The 24,288-nt window shown below is 36.1% G+C and overlaps 3 protein-coding genes across 6 annotated transcripts; 2 read left to right on the top strand and 1 right to left on the bottom strand.

Moving 5' to 3' along the window:
* Positions 1–4,835: 4,835 nt before the first annotated feature.
* On the top strand, positions 4,836–6,268 carry LOC135088502 (protein anon-73B1). The gene is made up of 2 exons (XM_063983330.1): positions 4,836–5,193; positions 5,497–6,268. The coding sequence occupies exons 1-2, from the start codon at positions 5,047–5,049 to the stop codon at positions 5,596–5,598; spliced, it is 249 nt and encodes an 82-aa protein (XP_063839400.1). The 5' UTR covers positions 4,836–5,046; the 3' UTR covers positions 5,599–6,268.
* A 102-nt stretch (positions 6,269–6,370) lies between these two features.
* On the bottom strand, positions 6,371–13,291 carry LOC135088501 (uncharacterized). 4 transcript variants are annotated; one of them, XM_063983326.1, is made up of 6 exons: positions 13,038–13,291; positions 12,355–12,527; positions 11,605–11,755; positions 9,766–9,897; positions 8,888–8,999; positions 6,371–8,294 (listed from the first exon to the last, which is right to left on the bottom strand). In XM_063983326.1, the coding sequence occupies exons 1-6, from the start codon at positions 13,268–13,270 to the stop codon at positions 6,834–6,836; spliced, it is 2,262 nt and encodes a 753-aa protein (XP_063839396.1). In that variant the 5' UTR covers positions 13,271–13,291; the 3' UTR covers positions 6,371–6,833. The 4 variants fall into 4 exon arrangements, with proteins under 4 accessions (XP_063839396.1, XP_063839398.1, XP_063839399.1 ...); XM_063983328.1 differs by having other exon boundaries at positions 13,005–13,125; XM_063983329.1 differs by lacking the exon at positions 13,038–13,291 and adding an exon at positions 12,769–12,997 and having other exon boundaries at positions 12,355–12,523.
* A 195-nt stretch (positions 13,292–13,486) lies between these two features.
* LOC135088503 (uncharacterized) lies at positions 13,487–23,730 on the top strand. The gene is made up of 5 exons (XM_063983331.1): positions 13,487–13,708; positions 16,787–16,899; positions 20,577–20,737; positions 22,059–22,245; positions 23,291–23,730. Exons 1-5 carry the CDS (start codon positions 13,673–13,675, stop codon positions 23,442–23,444), a joined length of 651 nt encoding a protein of 216 aa, XP_063839401.1. The 5' UTR covers positions 13,487–13,672; the 3' UTR covers positions 23,445–23,730.
* Positions 23,731–24,288: the final 558 nt, after the last annotated feature.

Here is a 24,288-nt window from a genome sequence, read left to right on the forward strand (position 1 = left end):
ACACTCACAGCACTTTCTAATACAAATCATATCCAAGTGATACAAATTAAAACAACTTTCAAAATTTTTGGGAATACATTTTACAATCGAATAAATATAGAATATAACTGCCAAAGTAAACACGGTTCAAAGAGGCGTGGCGTCACCCGACCTTCCGGAAGTTCCGCGCCGGCTAAAAGAATTTCAATATTACGTCATCCGACCTATCGGTAGATCCTCGGGAGCTTGAGCGATTGGCAAAGATGACCTTGAAAAATTGAAAAAATCAGAACTGCTGAAAACATCAGGTCTCAACGTAGAAGAGACCACAAAACGAAGGCCCAAAGTGATTTTGTTAGGAGTGCCCACCAACACATCTGAGAAGGATGTTTTTGAATGTCTCTACGAGCAAAACATCTCGGGTAAATATCAACACATTGACCGCAATAAGTTCTTAAGTTCTATTAAACTAAGCCACAAAACAGGCAAAAAAGACGGGCCCTACTGCAACTATGTGCTAGAACTTACTTCAGAACTGCGAAAAATTTTCATAGACCAGGAGAGAGCATACATTAATTGGACCTCCTGTCCAGTTAGAGACTATACACTTGTTACAAGGTGTTACAAGTGTCATCAATATGGTCACTCAGCAAAATTCTGCAGAGAAACTGAATCCACTTGTGGACACTGTGGCTGCGCTGGACACACAATCAAGGAATGCTCAAAATTACTAGCACCTTCGACCTGTGCCACGTGCCGGCGCTTCAATAAACCAAGCCAGCACAATACGGGAGCAGAGAGCTGCCCTGCAAGAAAAATTGCTGAAGCAAGATACATGAGCTCAATTGATTATGAGGGCGCATAAGGGGGCCGCAAAGGCCGTTTACTTAACGCAGTCCAAAGATGTGCAATTACACTCTTAGGAATATTTAGTTATGTGACTCGCGATCGTATTATTTGTTTACACACAGAAACTATTTCAATTGTAATAATTATTTATTTTAAGAGTAGGTCAATGTACAAATAATGTTTAGTAAGTAAGTAGTTAAGTATAGCAGTAAATGTAACCTACTTATTCTGTGTTTGATAATCTATTCCAATATTGTAAAGTCAGCACTTTTTAAACAGATACCTAAGATACAGGCAATAAATTTTGCTTAGTTTAGGTATCATTAATTACTTACGCACACTAACCTTAATTTTATCGAAACCAAACTTGTACGTGTTTAGGCTAAGTTTTTATACAGTAATAAATTTATTCTTATTCTTATTCTTATTGGAAAAACATTTTTTGATCAGTTACTCGTAGTAGCGATTATTTAGAGCTTGGATAATAAATTATAGTTGTTGCAATTCACAAAGCTTTGCATGTGGTTAGTTACATTAATCAGTACACGCATCAATTTTGTTCAGTCTTTTTGTTTATTAATAAATAAAAATATCATAGTAAAATTGCATACATATTTGTTTGTATTGGTCTGGGTGTTTTCTTTCCATAATTCATGTATAACGTATGTACGGGGCTCTGTATCGAAAATCACTATGAGCAATAAGCATCACACACGGTTACCTGGAGTGCATTACCGCAGCAAAAAGCTTGCCATCTTAAATGAACGGTATAATATCGAGGTTTCGTCAGTACAGTTGCGAACAAAGGTGTTTGTGTAGTGTAGTTGAGTTGAGAGGTCAGATTATTGAAGTAATAAAACGAACATTTTATTTTTTAAATACATTTTTAAAATAATTTACATTACAGATAACAATGAGAGGATGACATTGCAAGGTGGTGCCAGTCAAGTCTTAAATCCGTTGATATATGCTGCATCTGCCATGTTTTTGGCTAAAAGATTCTTCTATCTTGCAGTTTAGACTTTTATTACAGACCTCAGACAGTATTTTTGGAAAACTTTTACGCATGGTGGAGGAAGGGACGCTCTAGACACTCAAGTCTACAAGGAGTCACATGAACTCCAGTTTTAAATCCGTTGACATCTGCTGCATCTGCCATCTTTTTGGCTAGAAGATTCTTCTATCTTGCAGCTTAGACCTTTAGCTACAGACCTTAGACAGTATTTTTGTGAAAATTCTTACGCATGGTGGAGGAAGGGACGCTCTAGAGACTCAAGTCTACAAAGAGTCATAATATGAACTCCAGTTTTAAATCCGTTGACATCTGCTGCATCTGCCATCTTTTTGGCTAGAAGATTCTTCTATCTTACAGCTTAGACCTTTAGCTACAGACCTTAGACAGTATTTTTTATTATTGTTAATAAAAGATACGCCGTTCAATCGGTACTTTACTATTTATTCATTAACTGAAAGTGTTACATTTTACTAGAACTAAATTTACAGGACAATCGCCATTATTCAACGGGCATAGACAATACAAGCAATACCATAAACTAACAATGTTGCCAATGTAAATGTACAATAATATACTAACAATTATTTACTAGCTGACCCGGCGAACTTGGTTCCGCCTTAATGGCAATAAATAAGCAGACTTTTTTTTTATTTCGAACGGAATAAAAAGTATCCTATGTCCTTCTCCTGGCTCTAAACTACCTCCCTGACAATTTTCAGCTAAATCGGTTCAGCCGTTCTTGAGTTATAAGTGGAGTAACAAACACGACTTTCTATTATATATAAAGATTTGTGTCAGTGTGCTCTTCTAAAGAGTGTAAGACGATTGTATGTAGGTACTATTAAAATGTAATTTTAACTCATTGGTTTTGTCTCATATTTGAGGAATGTACTATGTATCATGAGTAGAGTCTTCGTTTAAAAGGATGCGAACGATTTAAATTTCAATAGATAGACAAAATTGATAATTTTTAATTATCAAAAATTTAAGCTTTCTCCAGTAACACTGATATTATTATACTGTGACTCATCAAAGTCATCATTGTCAAAAATATTGACAAATCGCGAACTGTCACGTCCAAAAAACTGACACGCGTCCGTCCTCCGTAAGCGCCACCGCGCGACTGATTGAGATTGTCCAAGCCGTCATGGACGATTTTTTCCACATTTTTTAACATAGTAACTAAATAAGACGCAATATAAAAATTTCATCCGTTAAAAGCCCTCAAGTTATTTCTGAACTTTAGTTTAGTAAAAGATTTAGAATCTCAAATCGCTTATTTTAAAAATAAAACCATAAATAGAAAACGAATAGAGGTAACTTTGGGAATTTATTCTATCGAGTCAACTTCATCAAATCGTGTTTCCATCCGTTAATAGCCCTAGAAAATATCCTCAACTATGCCCAATAAAAATCTTAGCCTTTAATTTTACTGTTTAGTACCTCAAAAATGAAAAATGAAAACCTCATTTTCGCCATTTTCTCTGCTACCCGGCCTTAAGTAGAGTATGTACTTACGAACAATACGCTTCATGGTTAAATTAATTACCTAATTAAAATTATTGAAAATATTTTCGCGCCGAAATTAAAAAAAAACTTTATTCAACAGCCAGACACTTGTAACAAAAAAATGTTAAACAACTTTTTAATTGAATTTTCATGTTAATCGATCGCGTACAGCATAGTAAATTGATTTTATCTTCATTTCATCCTAGTATGAAGTAGGTAGGTAGGAAATAACGCAGCAAACATAGCTTTATATGCGCTGCTCCACTATAAATCGGCTTCTTCAAATCAAAACCTTGGTAATTCTGTTAATTATTGTACTATGGTAACTTTATATTATGGTTTTTAATTACGCATTACAGAGCAATTACTTTAAGTTCCTGAATTTTCAAAAAAAACATACGGGTCGAATTGAGAACCTCCTCCTTTTTTTGAAGTCGGTTGAAAAATCAAAGTTATCCTAAAAAATATTTTCAGGCGGTATCCAAGTCCAAGGGGACTATAACAGCACCATCTATCATTATGTGACCAAAACTAAATAATAATAAAATAAAATAAAAATAAAAATCATTTATTTTCAGACAAAAGCAGTCCATAGTTTGGTTAGTAACAATTTGAACTTAGAGAACTAAAACGACACTGTGGCCCAAAGAGTAAAGTAAATTACTTCTGTGGCCATTAACAGTTTCTCAACATACCGGTAGAGAGCGTTACTTCTGAGCAAGATAAGGTAACTTTAGCCACGATTATTACCTACTGTGATTTAGCTAATACACTCGACATCAAATAAATCGCACCTCCCGCGACAAGCATTTTCAAACGCATGCTTCCCCACTTCCTACCAATATTGACACCATTTAAAAGCCTAGTTCTAACCTTCATTGCATTAAAGGAAAGGTTTCACCCCAAAAATGTGTCTTTAGAAGGATCCAGAGTCACTTCTTCAAAAAATAGGTAGTTACGCTAGAGCCAACTTTTATGGCTATAAAACTGTTAAGTTGGGATTAATCGCTATCCATCTGTTAAAGAGGACACCTGAGATAATTATTTGGTTTTATAACCATAAAAATTGGTCTAATTGATCCCATAGGTGGGCCCAAAGAGAGGTATTTTTTCAAGTCACATTTATGGTATATGTTAATCATTTATTAAGAAATTAAATGTGTTTTTCTTTAAGGATATTTATTGGGCTTTCAAATAACACCAATATTGTTGGGGCACCATGATTGTGTCAGAAGAAAATCGTTAAAGTTCGCGTCGCGGAAGGTGCGGTTTATTTGATGTTGAGTATAGTTTGAGTTTAATAAATTTTAGAGATTATTTCTTTCCCATAAAGTTTGTTACACTTTTTTCCGAATATTATTTAAATAATACGTGCGTGTATCGGAAATTTAAATTGTCAGTGTCAGTCTGACAGATCATTAGTGTCACTGTCAGTGTCACTGCGGTCCGCGACTTTAGACATACTCTCTAATCTGTGGTCCGCGATGCGATCTCAAATTCACAATTTCACAAAAAGGAAACTTTGTTTTTTGTTGAGCGATCTTTTATGAATTTTTGAATTAATTAACCCTATTCATTGCAACCTAAATGTAGCATATAATGTGTGTGCTGTGTTAGCAGATAGCCTCGTATCGATCTTAGATCTTGAATTGAATCGTCGCGTAAGTTGTTCAAATTATTGATCCGCTGCAAATATGATTCCAAACGAGATTTTTGCTGAAGATCTGATGAGTACTGTAATAAGATACGGCTTGTATATTGGAGCGGCGTTCCAGTTAGTCTGCCTCCTCGCTTGTGCCGCCATTGTAGATGACCAGTGCGAGCCCCATGCGTATGAAAAGGTATAATATAAAATTGTACTTCAATGAGCCCTTAAAAAAAAAAAACTATTTGCATGACTAATTAGTCGAAACAAACAAACAAAGACACTTGATTTTGAATGGAATGAACTCAGTTCAGACAATCTCTAAAAAGGCAGGCCGCTCTACATTTATTTAACCAGAGAGCAATGCACAAAGATCTAAATAAAATATTAAATCTTAGACCGATTAACTAGCAATAAATTACTTGCTAACATTTCCAACTAATCAACCTGGTGGTTAGAGCCAAGACAGTATATCAGAGCTATATTTATCTTATTGCAGACGTACACAGACAGTGATGAATGCAGCTCAGAGCAATCCTCGCCCGGTCACCGTGCTACTATGTCCAGAGCGCGACGGCATGACAAGAAAAAGAGGCGTTAGCCGAGATGGAAACCTTTGAAATGAAACCGACTCCAGTAACCAGTATGGTTATTTTTATTTCAGATATTTTCAAAATAGTATTAGAGATCTGTATTTTTATTTCCTTAAATGTGATAATTTTGATAGTAACAATTTTGATCAATGTATTTAATGTTTTAAACTTTTTTTACTTAGATTTAAGTAAGCATTTACTTGTTTATTGAAAGTTTGTTAGATTATTATTGATAAGTATAAAAATAACTTTATTTAATACCTACTATGACAATGATTTTGAGACATATTTTATCCATGTCAGAATAGGTTTTTTTAGCTAATTGCTTGCCATTAAATTCAGGGTGTAACAATAAGTTTGTGAAAAACATGAAATTCAAACCTGACCTTGATTTTAAATCAGAAAAAAATTGGCAATATTTTTTTTACAAACTTCTTGTTGAGATTCTGTATAATGTTAATAAAATATACCTAATCACTCATATACTCATTAGTAATTTACTTATGTAACTTGTAGGATGTCATTATTGCAGTATTCCAATGACGAGAATATCTAATGCCAAATCAAAATAGTAAATACACAATGTAGATGTGTCACAAATTCTCTTGAACCTTATGGAAGGTGGTTTACTTGAAGGTAACTTTTGTATTTTAAAAAGCCAGCTGCTAAGAATAAATAATAAGGCCTATAGGACATAGAATGTAGCATTGATGTTTTGTATAAACTAGAATGTCACAATGTGGTTTTCAATACTGTCTAATATTTAAATAAAACATGCTACATTTTAATAAAGCTTTTATTTGTGAAATGGACTAGAATTCTTACAAAATAGTGATTATTGCTTGTGTATTACATCACAACTAGTAAATAGAAATCTCATTATAAAATTATTCAACACTTTGTACAATTTAAGCACATCATAAGTACATTTAATTAACAACATTTAAGGCATTGCTTGTGAATATAAACAGTAGCACCAATTCCTTGATAATAGTTGTAATTGAACAATAAATTCATCACAATTCATTAACAATATGGCACAATTTAGTAAAAATATCCTAGAAGCTATTTTTTAAAATCTTTACAATAATAATATATTTTTAACTAAAAATATAAATAATTCATCAATATAATATCTACAAATTGTTATTTGCAATCTACTAGTAACGCCAATGTAAGAAATAGTTTATTTGTACGTAATTAATACATATATAAATGCAATAACTAAAGCAACTACAAGCGTTTAAAAAGTAGTAGAAAAATTCTGCGATTTCAACGCAGTCAATAAATCGTTTTCGGTCAAAAACTGCTTAAATGCATCAAATTTCTTAAAACATATCGTAACACAGCAGGACTTTGAGCCTCCTGTTTTGCTGCAACAGGAACCCTGCTCCTTTGAAGTGCTATTTTTGGACCCAGAGTTACAGCATGTCTCCGGTCCTTCACTGATATGACAAGAGCATTTTAGGTGATCGATGATATCTGTAGAAGGCGATTCCTCTTCACATTCATGTAATGTAAAAACACCCAAGTCCTCCAAATTAGTATTGTTGTGTCTTCTATGATAGTGTAGAAACGTGTTGTGATTTGTGTCCGTAGCTCGACCACAGCCAACTGCACACTTCATAGCTGCGTGATCACACTTGCAGTCAACACATGAACATTTATCTTCTGTACAGCACTTATCCTTTTTAGGGGTCTCTTCTTCAGGATTGCAGTTTCTACATTCCCCGCCAGAGGGGTCACATTTGCAATCTTTACATGAACAGATGCCCGCATCTGCTGCTAATTGTTCCAATGCATTCCTTTTAGCTATTTCTTTCCCAAAAATATTCTCGGTCCTCACAACATACATGTCTGAAGGAGGCTCATTGTCAAATAACAGTGTATCTTCTAAATCGAGTTCTGTGTTGAAGAGAACAGAGTTAGCTGGATTTATTTCAATGTTTTGCTGCACTTTTGATGGTGGCGGAGTATTCAGAGATCTATCATCAATAGGATCTTTTAAAAAAGAATCAATATCACTTTCAAGTTTAGTAGCGTCTAAATTCGTAACTAGTTCGGAGTCGTTGAAAACTTTATCGCCTATGTCCAGTATGTTAGGCGTGTCCAATTCGAAGGAATCTTGAGATATAATGTTAGCTGTGGGTGCGTTATTCGAATTGAGGTCAATGTAACTTTGCATGTGAGTCGGGACGAAGGTTGCAAGAGTGAAAATGCTTTCTGGAGCTTTTTCTTTGATACTCACTGGGGTTTCCGATATTGAGGCTGCTAGGGCGCTGACGTCAACCCAAGGTGCTTGGACTTCTACCTCATTCGCCATAGCTAATTGCATTGCCTTCGGTTTGATATCCATTTTTATAGGGTCCTCGATAGAAGTCAAACCGATTGGCTGAAGATCGCAAACGTCGACCCAAGCATCTTTTTTGGGTTTTTCAACATCGTAAGGCGAAACGGCAACATCGATATTCAAGTCGTAGTCGATAGGTTTAGATATGTTAGTCGCGTTATCGAACAGCAATTCCGTTATATCTACACTGGTACTCGTGAGGGGGTTCACTGCAGTAATATCCTCGAGACTTCCATCCGTCGAGTTAGATTCTGTTGTTATTCTTCCGAAGGATTCTAAGAGGCTTTCCCAGTTCATAGGGTCGGTTGTGGGCTTAGATGTTTCAATGATGGTCACTGTAGGTGCTTCAGGTTCCTGTAACGAAATATTAAACCATAAAAATAATGCATTAATGGCGATAGAGATACAGTGCAGATCGAAGGGATCGCCGGAACGTATTGAAATATCGACGTTTTTATTGGTGACCTGATAGATAAGTGAGGTCTCGGAATTCAATAACTTGGTACATCTCAGACCAATATGAAACAATGTCAACTTATGAATCTACATTCAAGATTAGGTTGAAGTCCGGGATTGGTCTTCATATTGGAATTCAACCAAAGATTTTTTTTTTTAATATCCTTGGACATTTTACACTGCCCTTCTAGTCCCAAACTAAGCAAAGCTTGTATGGGTACTAGACAACGGATATAAACATACTTAAATTCTTTTTACATACTTATTATACATAGCCCAGTCCAATACAAACAAATATGTTCATGCACACAAATGTTTGTACTGTGCGGGAATCGAACCCGCTACCTCCGGAATAGTAGTCCGTTTCGAACCACTACACCAAACGGCCGACAAGACTTGGACTCTCTCTGGCTCTGAACTTAATGTTATTTGTGAATTGGTAATCAAACTAATAAATAGCTACGAGTACGATAATATCGAGTAACACTAACCTGTCGTATTCGAACATGAGCGAAGACATTGGGTGCGGCGCGGTGGGTCCGGCCGTGTGCCTTGAGGTGGTGCGACGCCGTGAACGACTTGCCGCAACCTTCGGTCCTGCATCTGTAAGGATAAGATGACCTTTTATTGAGATACGATGCTCATTACGGCTAGTGTTGCTCTCGTAGTTAATGAGGACTACCGTATTTCTTCTTATCTTCTTATTCTGTTTATGGTCAGGTCTGGGATATTATGGCCCACAGAGTGATCTCTCCAAGACTTATTTAAACTCAGGTCAGTAAGAAGGTCCGTCAATCGCTAGTGGCTAAGGCCACGCTAAGGCAGTAGCGCCAACTGGTAGGCGTAAATACTATAATGAGTATCATTGTATTTGCACCTTTGTAGATAGTGTGACGTCACTCCGAGTGTGAGTCTTTAGTGGCGCCAACTAGTGAGCAAAAATACGGTAGCCCATTGCAGCGCGCGCAAATAATCGGCAGTATTAGGTACAGGTTTTATGTTATTTCCTGGGTATGTAATTAACTGACGAAGAGATGGATAATGTACTATAATATTTACGGACGAGCATTTTAACATCTATAAAATTATCACTTCACGGGATTTATTGCAACAATATCTATTTTAACGGTAAATAAAATATTTACCCTCCCGACGTTTCGGCTCAGTTGCACGAGTCATAAAAATAAATCCCGTGAAGTGATAATTTTATAGTAAAAATGCAACATAATAGTTTAAAATATTATTTTAACATCTATTAGGCGCGCCAAAAAAATCGTAGCTTCAGCAGGTAAAAAAAAGCCAAAAAAAGTATTTATTTGAACCGCTTTCTTTCATCAAATGCCTCTCGCCCAACTATTATCAAACTTACTTGTAAGGCCTCTCTTGTGTGTGCGTTCGGATGTGTTTCTTCAGGTCGCTGAGGGTAGTGAAGAACTTTGTGCAGCCGTCAGCTTTGCAGTTGAATGTGTCCCCGCTGTGTAACCGTTGGTGCGCCCGGAGTCTGAGAATAAGCAGCACTAATTAGTATGATGCATTAAAAGTCAAATTATTTGAGTTACATCAAGATCTAAAGCCCAACTTCGGTGTCATATTATGAAAGTCCTGCTTTACCCCTAAAACTCAAAACTCATTTTATTTTTGCAAGTAGGCTTTTAAAAAGCACCTTTACACATCCCAATATTAACCCTACCACTGCTTCGGAACAATAAATGGACCAGTCACTGTTAAGAAGAAGCAGCGCAAGAAACAGCCTCTTTTTCAAGGGTTTACAAAGTCTTTAAACCATTACCATTTTCCCTTGTGGATTCTTGGTGATTAAGGCTGATTAAGGAAATATTTATGTATCACTAGTAATGCAGTGTAAATGTAAGTTAAATGAGTATTTCGACCATAACAGTATTTCCGGTGGAGGATGTGGCCGACCACAAATCTGTAGATAACTTCCATTATTAGTGAACATTTACAAATAACTGGCGGTTACAATAGAAAAAAAAAACAGATTTCGAACACGGTGTTAAATATTGATTGCTCAAAGAGAAAACAAAAGTGTTTAGGACAAAGGAACAGCCGCTTAATTTTAAAAACTTTAGTAACTTTTAAGGGCGTCATACGTGAATTGAACTGACTATTTACATTTTTTTTAATATCGAACTACATAGCATACTACACTTTCGGTTTAGGTACTAATGAATTGCTTTCTACCAAATAACCTACCAACATTTAACAACAAAATGCAACGGTTTCAATCAAGCATTGGGGACGCGTCACTTTCACTAAAGTGCGAATCGTTATTTAAACTAATATTATATTTTAAACTAATATTATAAATGCGAAAGTAACTCTGTCTGTCTGTCTTTCTTTCACGCCTAAACGACTGAACCGATTTTAATGAAATTTGGCATAGATATAGTTGGAGTCCCGGGAAAGGACATAGGATAGTTTTTATCCCGGTTTTTGAAACAGGGACGCGCGCGATAGAGTTTTTCTGTGACAGACAAAATTCCACGCGGGCGAAGCCGCGGGCGGAACGCTATATCAAATAAGTTGACCTCTATTAAATCCCTTTGCGGATTTCTAACACGATTAGGCTTGAAACTGACCCGTATATCGTATCGTATACGCCGGATGCTTAGTGGGCTGGTAGCAGTTATATAACACTCTTGATATTATCGATATATTATCGTGAACATCACAAACTGATAACACTGATAGTGTAAAATTTTAATGTAATACTATTCATAACGTAATAGTACCAGTACAAAAACGGACTAAACTAGATAATAATATTACGTTATCTGTTTAACTTGATCTTCAAGTGCTTTTCGGTGGTTATTTTTAATATCGTGCGGATTTTATCATCATTCATAATTTGTGGGATTGCCCTGAGTGCGAATTCCACGCATTACCTACAATAAATACTTGTATGAAAAGGACATTTGCGGGTGTCACGCATGCGGTGAAATTTCACATCCTTGATAAAATCCGCACCATATTAAAAACACCCTAAGCTTAGGCGCAGACTGCAAACTTATTGTCGGCCGATAGTTTAGTCGGGCAGTTAATCAGTATGGGCATTTGTATGGAAGTGCGCAAATTACACCAATTTATTAATATCGGCCGATTCTTTACTTTATACAAATTAAAATCGGGCCCAACTATCGGCCAACTAAAAGCAGCCAAAGCATATCATTTATCACTCAAGACTGACCTGTACAGTGTATTGAATGCTTTTCTGCAGTTGCCAGTGTTACATGCAAACGGTTTCGCCTTTGTGTGGGCCCGTACATGGATTTTCAGACTGTATGATGTGAGAAATGCTTTGTCGCATGATTGCATTGGACATTTGAACCTATATTCACCTGAAATACCAAATATTAGTCAAATATTACATTATAGCAATTTACATTTTTCTTTTTTTTTACGTTCCTAAAGCTGTCAATTATAATTTAAATTATTACAATAACTTACATAGGCTGAATTGTACCACTTTGTACCATCTTACTTTAAAATTAACAAAAATCTGTCAAACTCCATACAAAAAACACCGGATATTGTTATAGGTGGTGCAACTCGGCCACAATAACTTTACTAGCTTTCAACTAGCAGCTAATGTTCTGTCCTAACAAACCTAACGTATTGTGTAGCAGCCAAAAACATAGCAACAAAACACTAAAATGAAACAGGTGTGTGCTGTTAATGATGCATGCTCAAGAAAGGCCACTGATATTTTGCCAAGTGTACGTTAGTGAAGAACTTCATAAAAATAGTTCCATGCAAAAATATGAAATTAACTGTTTCATTGAACTTTGATCTGCAATGATTAAGGTTCATTTAACTTCCCGTTTCGGACCAACCTCACCATTTACACAAAAAATAAAAATTTTGGGTTTTTTACATAATAAAACCAAATTCATATTTATTTATTGTTACATCTTTGAAATATTATAGGTGACGTTACCTTTATGTGTTTTCATGTGTGTTCGCAGATTACCAACTGTGCTGTAAGTGCGTTCGCAACCCTCATATTCACATTTATATCTTGCTCCGTTGTCCTCCGACTTTCTCTTACTGGTTTCCATATTTTTTGTACTATCATCGTTTTTTGCCATGTCTGATATTGGTTCATTCTGACTGAAAAAAGGTAAAGTAACTACAGAAATGTTTTAAATATTTATGTTCAAGTTGTATTTTAATAATAATACATCTTAAATTGGATAACTGAATTGTAATTTGATGAATAAAATTGATAGCCAAAATAAGATGATACATTGGTAGTCACCAATTCATCACTTGAACTATGTTACATTCATTTCTAAACCTTTTATAGCAACTTTGAGCTCAAATTACAAAACATTATCGAAATAGTAATTACCTCTTGAAAGTAACCTGAGGATACACTCGTTGGGAACACAAAATTAGGATATTCGCATCACATCATGATGGTAAAGTACCAAAATAGAATGCCCAAAAATGAAATAGACGAAGAAGACCACATACGTAGATTTTGATAAGTGTGAGCGAGATAGACTACTATTGACAAACAGCTGATTGAGTGAATTCTTTAGCGGCAATACGGCGCCAATGGAAACTATCACTTAATTAACTCACTTGATACCTGTATTAATGTTAAATTCCACTTACAATCCCAACGCATCTTCAACATCTAATACTACGTCGGATTCACGACTTGTAGTCACAATTTTATCACCATCATCCCGATTACAGCTTGTTTGAGAAGATTCTAACTTTTTGTTAACTTCACTATGTTTGCAGGCACTGTCATTATTTAAATTAAATTCCTCACTTAAAAAAATATTTAAATTGTTTTGTTTTTTATTCTCATTTCTACTGTCACCGAGCCATGCGGCGGCCATGATTTTTTAATGATGAAAAATTAGAGCTGTCCTTTCTTTGATCTGTCAACGTAAAATCATAATCTGAAAACCGGTTATTGAAACGGTAGCGCACAATTGAAACTTCAAAGCTTTGTCAACAGATGGCGCTAAATTTGAAATTGGATAGTGAGTCAATGTTGCGGTTGCGGAACTATGTATGCGCCTGCGCTGGCTGAGAACTCCTGGCTGCTGAACTCCCGTTATAATGAACACCACTTGTTGTCTGCGCGGGCAGTGCGTCGACCGTCGACCGCACGCCCTTCCACTCACGCGAATGTATCATCTTCACACTCGAACATAATTTCGCGTGTATAAAAGTGTGCTGCACTAATTTCATAATATTATTACTCCTAGTTCAATAATTACAGTTTAATTAATAAAATGTGTTGGAGAAATTTATCAGTTTACATTCATCTGGTAAGTGAAAATATAATTTGCAGTTAATTTTATTGATGGCTCTGAAAAGTTTTATAAATTATTTATTTAAACACAGCGATTTAGTCATAAGTTTTTTAAATAAATATTTATTGTTTATACATGCATAACTTTAACACCTCTAAAATTGATTTCTCTTAGCACGATCAGACTGTATGATGGAAAATAATCTCTGTATAATTATTAATTATTTAAAATATGTTCAGTACTTAGACAATTTAAGTTGGTTTTTCAATTATGTAGGTGCGTGTAGGTATATTTATGTTTTTGTAATATAATAAATATCAGAAAAGAAATGAGTATCATCAATCGTTGTTATTGTTGTTTAAGTTTTTGATTATTTGAATAAAAATGTAATAATTTTCTAAATATTATTATTTAAATTGAGAAATGTAAATGCTGATGTTCGCTTGGAAATAATTGATTATGATTAGTGCTTTTCACTATTTTTGCCCTGGAAATAATGACTAAAAGCAATAATTATAAAAGATAACTTAACTCGTTTGTAGTATGCTTGACTGACTCATCGCGTATGCATTTAGAGCGAACAGACCGTGAGGAAGATAGGTAAAAAAGGCTTGAATCAGTGGGTGAAGCTTATCTTCAAGTTTACTGTTAACCGCGCACCCATTCGCCGTCTAAGCGCATTAACGTGTCATTAGTTAAAGGTTGCTGACCGACAACACGCCACATAATATTACCCATCTTCAACTCAATTATAATCTCATTATGACCAAAACTTTGAAATTACCAACAATGATCTAACAAGCCTAACAAGAACTGTTAAATTCCTTAAAAAGTAACACTAGTTTTTTGACACGAGCGCGTATCTAGAAGTGGTTTCGCAAAGAGCCTAAACGAGTTGAATTGATACGTAACAGGATTTTTAACTGTCCTTTGCGTTCCTATTTCTTGTGTTTTCAATAGCCTCAAATTGCTACAGTTCTATCGTTAAGACATTTTCTAATATTATTTATTGACATAGCAGCATTGATAATACACTATACCTACATTCTGCAATGTTTTAGTTACATCTACCCGCAGCTTTACATAGAAAGCTGTGTTTGTATTTGTTCATATTTAGAGAGCACTAAATTGGTACTATGCCAATAGAGTAGTGAAACTGTCGTTCAAATAAAGCTTTCGCTGGCTATTACTTAGAATGTTGATAGTGTTTATACCATGGCTGGTAGGTAATACTCGGAAATCAAGCATTAAAATGTCGTTCAAGAACGTGCGATCCATACAACTGAGTCAAGAGACCACTGAACACTTTCGCTACTTTTTCTTTATACATATAAATTTCACTTTTCTATCTATTTCCTTGGCTCGCCAAAAGTCCCAATGGAGTTCGTAATAATAGTAATCCATATCATGGGAATAAGTATTGCATCAAAAGAAAATACTTATACCTACTTAACAGCCGGAGTGCTATTTAATGATGTATGATGCAATGGAAATACTACATAATGTAGTGAGGAAATATAATTATTAAGTAGGTACAGGTACTAAAACGGTAACCTGAGCTACAGTAGATAGATTAAAAGAGAAATTTGAAATTTCACCGGGCTAATCAACCTCGACACTCGAAGTATCATATGAAAAGGCCGTAAAATAAACCGGCGTATACACTTGACACCTGGTTGTACAAGCGGTTCAATGACATGTTACTTATACACAAATGACCTAGAAATCTTTTACTGACACTTTCTTCTTGAGGGTCTTTTCGATTCGCAGCACAACCAAGGTGGCTCCATTGTTTATAGTGCAACAAACACCGGACGTTCATGATGAGCTACTACATATTGGGTCAGCCCAAGTTAATTGCATTGCTCCAAAAACTATAAGGACTACCTACTTAAATTCACAACGTAGTAAACATTCCAATATTTCGGAAGAAAATAAACAAAACATTTAAGTAAAATATTGTCGATAATACTTAGTTTATTTAATTTGAATAAATTGAAAAAAGAAACAATATAAAAAATACAAAAATAAAAGTTACTTTCACCACAATTACTCATGGATGGAATTTATACGATAAGTCCCTTTACCCCAATTACGATGCTCACGTTTTTAATAGTAGTGCAGCGGTATATTGTAAAAGAACAAGAAAAAGGACGGGTTTTGTTTGTCATAGTGGGTCTGAGCCATTGGTTGCGGGAACTGTGTCATTCGGCCACGGCATAGCATACATACCGTCCCGCGACTCACGCGCTGCCTGATATCGTGAGGCAGCCAATAGACTATAAAATATAACAATTAATAAACTGTTCAGAGTAATAAATAATAAGATTTCACACAAAACAATTTGAAGTTGTAGTGAAACTACTATTGATTTAATAAAAATTTATCAACAACCCAATCATATTAAGCGTAAATTGTATGTAAACAAACATTAAATGTAATTTATACTAATGAATGACACAGATAAACAATAATATTATTGATGACTGAAAATGATAGATTAAGGATATTTTTTCTAATGATTAAGTTAGTAGGTAAGTCCTCTTTGTAGCGTAAGTAAGTAGGTTATCATTAATATTATTATGGAATGAAAGCACACTTTCATGATACATAATTTGGAGTGATTTGCCATTGCCGTTTCACATTAGCCACCTAACCAGTGTGCTTTCCTTCACCGTTAGGCCCGAGAAATAAGAGGTTAGTTTTTCTAGCTAGGATAGTATTCTAGCAAGTTAGTAGGTACCTACTTATAACATTATAGTTTGCATATTTATAATTTTTATAATATTTAAAATACCTATCTACCCAACCTAACCTTGAATATTTTAGAATTTATACAGTCAGTGATATCTTTATAAAGATGCATAACATTTTAATGAAATACCTATAATTTCATAAAGATTTATAAGTAAACCTTTTGGTTCTTTACATAAACAAGGTAGCAAATTACGAAAATAAATGCTTTTATTTTTATTACCCAATAACTTTCAGATTTACTTATTCATACAATTTTTCAAATTAAACTGTATTGTATATTTTTAAACGTGTTATTATTAATTTGTCCATAATTAATTTATTAAACATTTTATTCAGGCGCTGATAGCATGCTGTATAGCTGCAGACTGTGGTCCAAGATTGAAATATGCGTGGGGAGACGCATTACAAGGATCAGACTGTCCCGGCCCAGATGGCACCCCTTATCCAAGGTAAATACCGGTTAAACAATTACTTTAATAGCACAACCCTATATTGTGTTACCGGTTTTTAATATTTACAAACATTCGGTCGGATCCCTATTTTTATTTCAAAATTATTTTGGCGGGAAACACACAAAGTAGGTAGGTATGTCAAAGGTAAGTACATTAAATTAATAATGTAGTTGTGCGCACAAAGTTACTAATTATGTAGCCTTTGACAATACTTTATGGATTTTCAAACGAATACACGTTTTGCAAAATTATTATAATTTTGCTAATGGTAACTAAACTAGGTGTGTAACCTACGTAACCGAAGTGGGTTGAATTTAATTGAAACCTTTTATAAATTTAGTATGTTGTTACCTACATTTGGTTATTACTAGAAAATTTCTCTTACACGGTTATTATAGGACCTATATCGTACATTGACCTTCGTACACCCAGCATGGAACCGGTTTGATCGGGTAAAGTGCGCTTCGACTGGGCGAAAGAGAGACTAGCCAATGCTCGGCTTTGTCCGATTCTCGATCGGGAAACTTCGGCATTAACGTAACGACCCCCGCCGACCTTCGCCAGTCAGTCTGGGTTTTGTGCATTATCGAGTTCAGTCTGTTATTTTAACTCACAGTGATTATTTTCTAGACACATAATGGCTGAAAGTAAAAACACAGATGACATAAAGGTGGCTGTTAAAGGCGGTACATCGAAATGTAAACAGAATATGGAATCAAACAACTGCGATGTAGACCGAGAAGAATTTTATTGGCGAATACAAGAAGCATATCGAAGCAAAAAGGCGCCAAACACGTTCCTGCTTACGCCAGAAAAGTATGCGCTTGTACTTCAACAGGTGAAAGCGGCGAGGATAAGTCCCAAAAAGACTGCGTCGGACTATCGCCGAATAAAGCGCTACGTGGTAGTCGATACCCCACTTGGTGAAAGATTGTTCGCGGCACCCAAAGACAATCAACCGCCTCAGCAAATGTTTGTCAACACGCAAGAGATTTACGATATTATCCGTGACTGCCATTTAAAATACAATCATGGTGGCAGAAATCGTTTGATGACGGCACTGAAACCAATATACAGGAACATTACTACTGAAAGCATTTTAGTTTATCTGCAGATGTGTTTGCCATGTAAAAGTAAGCTCATTAGGCGAGGAAAAGGGGTACGGAAAGATATTGATGAAACATTTAAGCCTGAAGCAAGTAAAATTGACGACATTTTTAACGAAGATGACGATCCACTGGAGACAGAGATTGATATGCAGTTAGAATTAGAACCAGAAACAAATCAAGAGCAAGGAACGTATCCTGAACTGTATTCTAGAGGTCAGTTGGATATTTTAGATGTGACGACTGATCCGAATGAAGAATATAAATACATGATGGTGTACAGAGACTTTGTGAATCAGTTTATTCATTTGAAGCCTTTGAAGGCTATAAGCGTTGACGAAACGGTCGATGTTTTGTTAGATATTTTCTTAGTTTTTGGAGCGCCAAATATTTTGCAGTCTAAGAACGGGATAGCTGTGATCACACCTATTTGTAGGCGAATATGCGCTGCATGTCCTGAAATGAGGACTGTTCCAGGTAATGCGGTGTTTTCTAAGAACGAGTTTAAAGGAAAGTCCAATGAGGATATATTGAAGCAGCTTAACAAGTGGTTGGAAGTGAGCCAGAGCACGAAGTGGCACCAAGGCTTGAAGTTTGTCCAGCATTCCTTAAACACTACTTTCCAATCGACTATTTGCAGGACGCCATCTCAGTTAGTTTTTGGTACAAACCCTCGGATGGGATTGGCATCATGTATGTCCAAAAATGAATATGAACTCATACTGTCAGAAAGCGACTTGAAGGCAGCGTTAGATCAGAAAGAAAATAATAGTCACAGATTCCGGAAACAGCTGAAATTAGAAGAATCTTTGGTGTTGCCATGTAATTTTATAAAAGATGAGGCTATAGAGGAAGAAGTTAATGAAGAAATCTTCGACGAAAGTTAAAATTTAAAAATACTTTTAATACGCGCGTAGGCTGTTATTGATTTGTGTTTACTTAATATGTTATTATCTTCTCGAATTATTTTTCTGCTTTCAAAAAACTGATAAATTATATTAACAGACTGTTACTTCATTGAGTTTCATTCATTCATTTACTTTATTCATTCCAAAGGAGTGAACGTACTTTTTTTACTTTCCCCCTTTTACGTTCCCTAAAAAGTTGTACCTACCGTATGTCAAAATGATACTTTGCTGAGTTGCACGAGTTTGCTGTCAAACTCCAGTTATTGTTTTACGGTTAAAGTAACGTCAAAAGTCTGTACTTTTGACGTTTGTTAAAGTCAAAGTAAGATGGAGCAACCCAGGCTTATATGTATACAGCAATTATACCTACCTAATTAACAAAATAAATGAAGACAAAAAAGATGCGGGTAGGCATGCACTGCAACGCTATTTAGCTTATCTCTTTATTTGTAAAATATTTTGGTTAATGTAGGTTGCGTGCGAGTCTCATTGGTTTCAGATAGGCACGTAGAAATTTTAAATATATTTTTTTCCTGTGCCCTGAGCACGAATGAATCGTATGTATTCCTTTTTATACAACTGTAGTTAGCCCTGTTTTGTTTTTCGTTCGTTCGTTTCAGCCGAAAGACGTCCACTGCTGGACAAAGGCCCCCCCCAAGGATTTCCACAAAGACCGGTCCTGGGCCGCTCGCATCCAGGCATTTCGTACCTACAAAAAAACAATTACCATCCATCATACTGCACACTATAACGAGTACGATGTTTTGTTCGTGCTCCGGGTACTGTCTTCTTACAGTTTGAGTCATCTACATTATGAAAACTATTACGGAAGCATTACAATAGCATTTCTAATGCTGGCATTACATTATGATTATCATTATGGAGACTAACGGACTCCATAAGTACCGTCGAATTGAGATTATTCATCATAATTATTCAGTTTTTGTTCCTTACAACGCGCTAGATTACCTACTATGTATTATGGAAGCAATAAACATATTGAGTATTGAGTAGATCAAGAAAATGAGTGAAGAGCTATCATGCATACAGCGCCATCTCTTGTGGTACCTATTAAGCACATCACAATGAGTGGCATGCAATTTTTTTTACTCAGTAGTCAGTTTAAGCAGAGCCACAGATTAATAATAAAATTACGTAGAGCATAAATTTAGTTCTGGAACATATTTATAGATGACGCTTAAAACGAATTGTGCTTTAAAGCATTAACTTAGTTCTAGAGCAAACTTATAGATGTCGCTTAAAACGAATTGTGCTTTAAAGCGTTAACTTAGTTCTAGAGCAAACTTAGAGATGGCGCTTATAATGAATTGTGGTATAAAGCGAGATTAAAAATGTGAAAGTAAATAAATTAAAACAATAATGAATAAATTATGCGGCAATTTTAATGCGTTTAAGGATGTCTAGAACGTTGTTTTTAACATTCGCAACTTGCAATAATAGATTACGTTTTGAATCGAAATGGAGGTCCTATTTACATAATAATTGTTAAAAAAATGAACCTATCTTTAGCCCAACATCCTGGGATGAGCATTAGACTATTCAGGTGGGCAACGCCTACCCGGCCCCCGTCCCCTATTGTGAATTTGGTGCTACATTCTTCGCCCAACCAGTCATTCTCATTTCTCTCTCTCCATTCCAGGCACCTAATAAACAGAGCAGTCAAGACCGGCCCGTGGGGCCAGACGCGGCAGGGCCGGGCCGCCCGGACCCTGGACCCCGCGCTAATGAGGCGGGCTCTCCTGGACGCGCACCAGGGCTACTCCGAAGGCCTGGCCAAGGTCGAGAACGGCAATAGAACAGGTAGCTTTGTTATACGTTTTTTCTCCGCGTAGTTTTTTTTACAAAGTAGATTGATCCATTGATTGCTGGACAAAGACCTCCCCCAAGGATTTCCACAAGACCGGTCCTGCGCTGCCCGCATCCAGGCACCTCCCGCGACCTTCACCAGATCGTCATCTTGACTCTTAACGATCCTCAAAAATCCAGAGCCAAAAGACGTCGTAAGAAAATGGTAATAGCTGAGATCTCAAAATCTGTGGTCACAAAAAACCTGAATTCTAGTTTTACGAAAGAAAATACCTACTATCCCAATTAGCTAAATATTGGCAGCGTTGACGTTTTCTGAGTAGAAATTATTCAATTTAGAAAATAAGTGAATTTAATAAAATGAATATACATAAAATTAATTCAACAGCATTTAGAGAATAGAGGGAAAGTTCAGTTAACACTGTTTTAAAATGACTTTACTTTAAAATGACTTACTTCAAAATAATTCTGACAGTTCAACTAAAACAGCGTGATGACGCATTGTCCCTTCAACCAGGGTTTTCCTCTAGTTCTCTGGTTACTTACTTCGAACTCCTCCTATGTGTTTCTGATTAATGTTGTTGCGGATTCAATGACAGTTAAATCAGGCTTGTTCATCTCCGCGAGTTTACATCGAAAACAAAACACGCACGATTGCCCCCTACAAGAGTACTATTCGACAAGGCCTCACATACGAGCGAACATTGACTCACGCACGCGTATTCTTGTGTATGATGGAAGAAAATAAAGAAAATGGTGTACTAAATACTGTGCAGTATTTAACTGCCTAAATAATAATAAAAACACAGAATGTACTTTTTTAAGTTACCTGAAGACACTGAGAGGTAAATAAGTAGTTAATATTATTCATGATAATTCATGCTAAATCATGACGTATTTCCTCCGCCATTTTCTGCAGATTGGCACCTCACGTCACATCATTTTACCGAAGTGAGCCCTATAGCTTCGGCGCAGTACCGATCACTGACGTTTGTCAACAAAACTTCTGACAAACTTGCTTGACTCTTGAGACAAGCTAAATTACACCATATTGTTAATGACATTGAGCATACATTTTTTTAAATACCTTCGCGAAGTAAAACTTCTGTACGTAGTACTTATTATTATTCTGTGGTTAAATTCCCCCGGGAGAAACTTGACCTTTACTGGTTGGGTTTTTATTGGCGGTAAAGCTCCCCCTGTAGGTATACCCAGGATCTACTCCAGGCTATACAGGGGTTGCAGCAGTGGGAACGAGAGGTGGGAATAGTGCTGTTCTAGCTCTCTGATTCAAACCTTGCTCTCAATGTTCCAGGCCGTGGCATCAGCATGCCGAACATCACTCCATCACAGACCAGCGCTTGCGGCGGCGCGCGGCTGTGCCGATCGCGTTACAACACTACAGCACCCATGTACGGCGTCTCTCTGACGTCAGGGCAGCCCGTCACCATCGTCCAGAAGTTTCCTGATTTACTGCAGCAGGTCGTGTTTGAGGTTTGCGAGTAAGTATTACACTTTGACGCAGTTTTGTTAGAGTAGGATAGGACCAGAGACTACCATTCTCCTTGTAGATGGCATCAAGGACGACTGTGTATGGGATAAATTGGCGTGGGGTGATGAGATGGAGATGGAGTGTTGAATTCCTTTTTTAAACCAGGAAAATGGCATTTCTATACCTATACCACCCGGGGGAAGCAAGTTATGTGGGGCTCGAAGCATTCGCCTAAATTAGAGAGGGTCATGCTTTTCAGTCAAGACTAACGACTTAGATGCAGTAGTTAAGATTCACGCCACTATAATAATATTTTATTGTTGACTGTAGACGACAAAAATGAATGAGCTTATCGCGAAAGAACCGATAAATGTCTCCATGAATAAATGGTGGCGCGCAATATAAGCTAGCTGGTAATGCTGCTGAAAGAAAATCGGTTAAATTTCCTGTCGGTGACCTTTTGGTAAATCTCTGACGTCAGTGTAGGTCTTTTTACTTAACACTGTATTTTCGGTCAAGTTAACACAATCGCGCTGAAGTCAATGGCCACACCTCCCATTGTTGCCAAATCACACGTGAGAACGTACGCCATTGAGGTCAAGTATGACTAATAGATCTGAGCTTTGATTATAGGTACTTTCCACAAACGCACAACAAAAGACAGTAAAATGTGTCTATTTGATCATCTAAGACGTTACGTTGTCTTTTTCTCCAATGAAATAGTTATTGATGTCCCTTACTGAACGCTTGTCTACTTAATGCGTTATTAGTTTCTACTCTCTATTTTTTTTATCCACAACGATTTAATTTCTTTTATTCTTATTTATCGCTTGTGTGACAGTGTATAAGACAATAACAGTGTGACTCGTTGGGAAAAAGCAATCCCAGAAAATTACCCGTTAGAACTTTCTTTCTTTGTTATTTCCCAAGGGTTTTATTTATGTTCATACCAATAAAATTCCTAAACACATTGTTCCTTGTGTTCTATTGTCGTAGTCGCATAATCGATTCTTATCTCGGATTACTATCATAAAGACATTTTTTATTTGTTTCAGATCAAGCGAGTGCTCTCTGGTTCGTGGGTCCTGCACGCAAACCTACATCCCCTACTTATTCCTGGTTCTCCCCCTTGGCCCGGTTACCCTCACCGGTCAAGACTACGTGCTAGTCGAGTCTGGTTGTGTATGCAGACCTGACCCCATGCCATAGAACTGTCCAAAATTAGGTATCAACAAAGCACCTTCCGAAATTACGATTAGTTCCGTGAAATAAGTATTATTTGGACTTCCCCAAAACAGGTATATTTTATTGCAACAACATTTCACAGTTATGGTATTAGTCTTGAAACTCCGGGGACGACCTTTTTATCAAATTCTTAAGCATATTCAATACCATCAGTATTAACCTTATCAATTTCATCATCATCATCGTCATCATTATTGAACTAAGTATTATTATTTCGTCGAACATTGGTGCAAGCTTGGACATTGGACATTAGACAAGTGACTCGAGAATTTATCAACGAGAATTTTCTCAGTGAACAGATACGAATTACTAGTTGCATTTATAGATAAGATATTTAAACTAACATTACAGTGTTCATTGAATGGAAAGTTGACCAAGTATATTGGTGTTTTGTAAAATATTTGAGAGCAATTAGATGCTTGTTGTACGAATTTCTATGATTGTGTGCTTGTGAAAACTAGGAAAATAATATGGGGGCAGATATTTCGAATTGTATTTTACTGTAAAATTGCCGAAAAATTGTCTCAATTGGTTTTATAGGATTTGATTTGACGGCCATTTTGCGGTTCATGAAATTATTTAAATTCTTATATAGACTGATTTTATTATTGTTAATTTTATTTAAATATTTATGCTTCATAATGATGTTATTGACTGGACGGAGTATTTAACTAGCAGCGTGAGAGATTAAAATGGTATTTAATAATTTATATTATACAATTATGTTAATGCCTTTGTGAGAAGATCTGTTTATAGCGAATTGCGAACAACGAATGTATGAAAACTAATATAAATTAAATATGAAAAT

Source organism: Ostrinia nubilalis, chromosome 4 (assembly GCF_963855985.1).
Source record: "Ostrinia nubilalis chromosome 4, ilOstNubi1.1, whole genome shotgun sequence".
Taxonomy (NCBI): domain Eukaryota; kingdom Metazoa; phylum Arthropoda; class Insecta; order Lepidoptera; family Crambidae; genus Ostrinia; species Ostrinia nubilalis.

Coding starts and splice junctions, on each gene's coding strand:
- LOC135088502 (XM_063983330.1), top strand. CDS start 5,047: ATGATTCCAAACGAGATTTTTGCTGAAGATCTGATGAGTACTGTAATA. Junction 5,194..5,496: donor AGCCCCATGCGTATGAAAAG/GTATAATATAAA, acceptor ATCTTATTGCAG/ACGTACACAGACAGTGATGA.
- LOC135088501 (XM_063983326.1), bottom strand. CDS start 13,270: ATGGCCGCCGCATGGCTCGGTGACAGTAGAAATGAGAATAAAAAACAA. Junction 11,756..12,354: donor ACACATGAAAACACATAAAG/GTAACGTCACCT, acceptor TTGGTATTTCAG/GTGAATATAGGTTCAAATGT. Junction 8,295..8,887: donor CTCATGTTCGAATACGACAG/GTTAGTGTTACT, acceptor ATTTCGTTACAG/GAACCTGAAGCACCTACAGT.
- LOC135088503 (XM_063983331.1), top strand. CDS start 13,673: ATGTGTTGGAGAAATTTATCAGTTTACATTCATCTG. Junction 13,709..16,786: donor TATCAGTTTACATTCATCTG/GTAAGTGAAAAT, acceptor CATTTTATTCAG/GCGCTGATAGCATGCTGTAT. Junction 16,900..20,576: donor GATGGCACCCCTTATCCAAG/GTAAATACCGGT, acceptor TCTCCATTCCAG/GCACCTAATAAACAGAGCAG.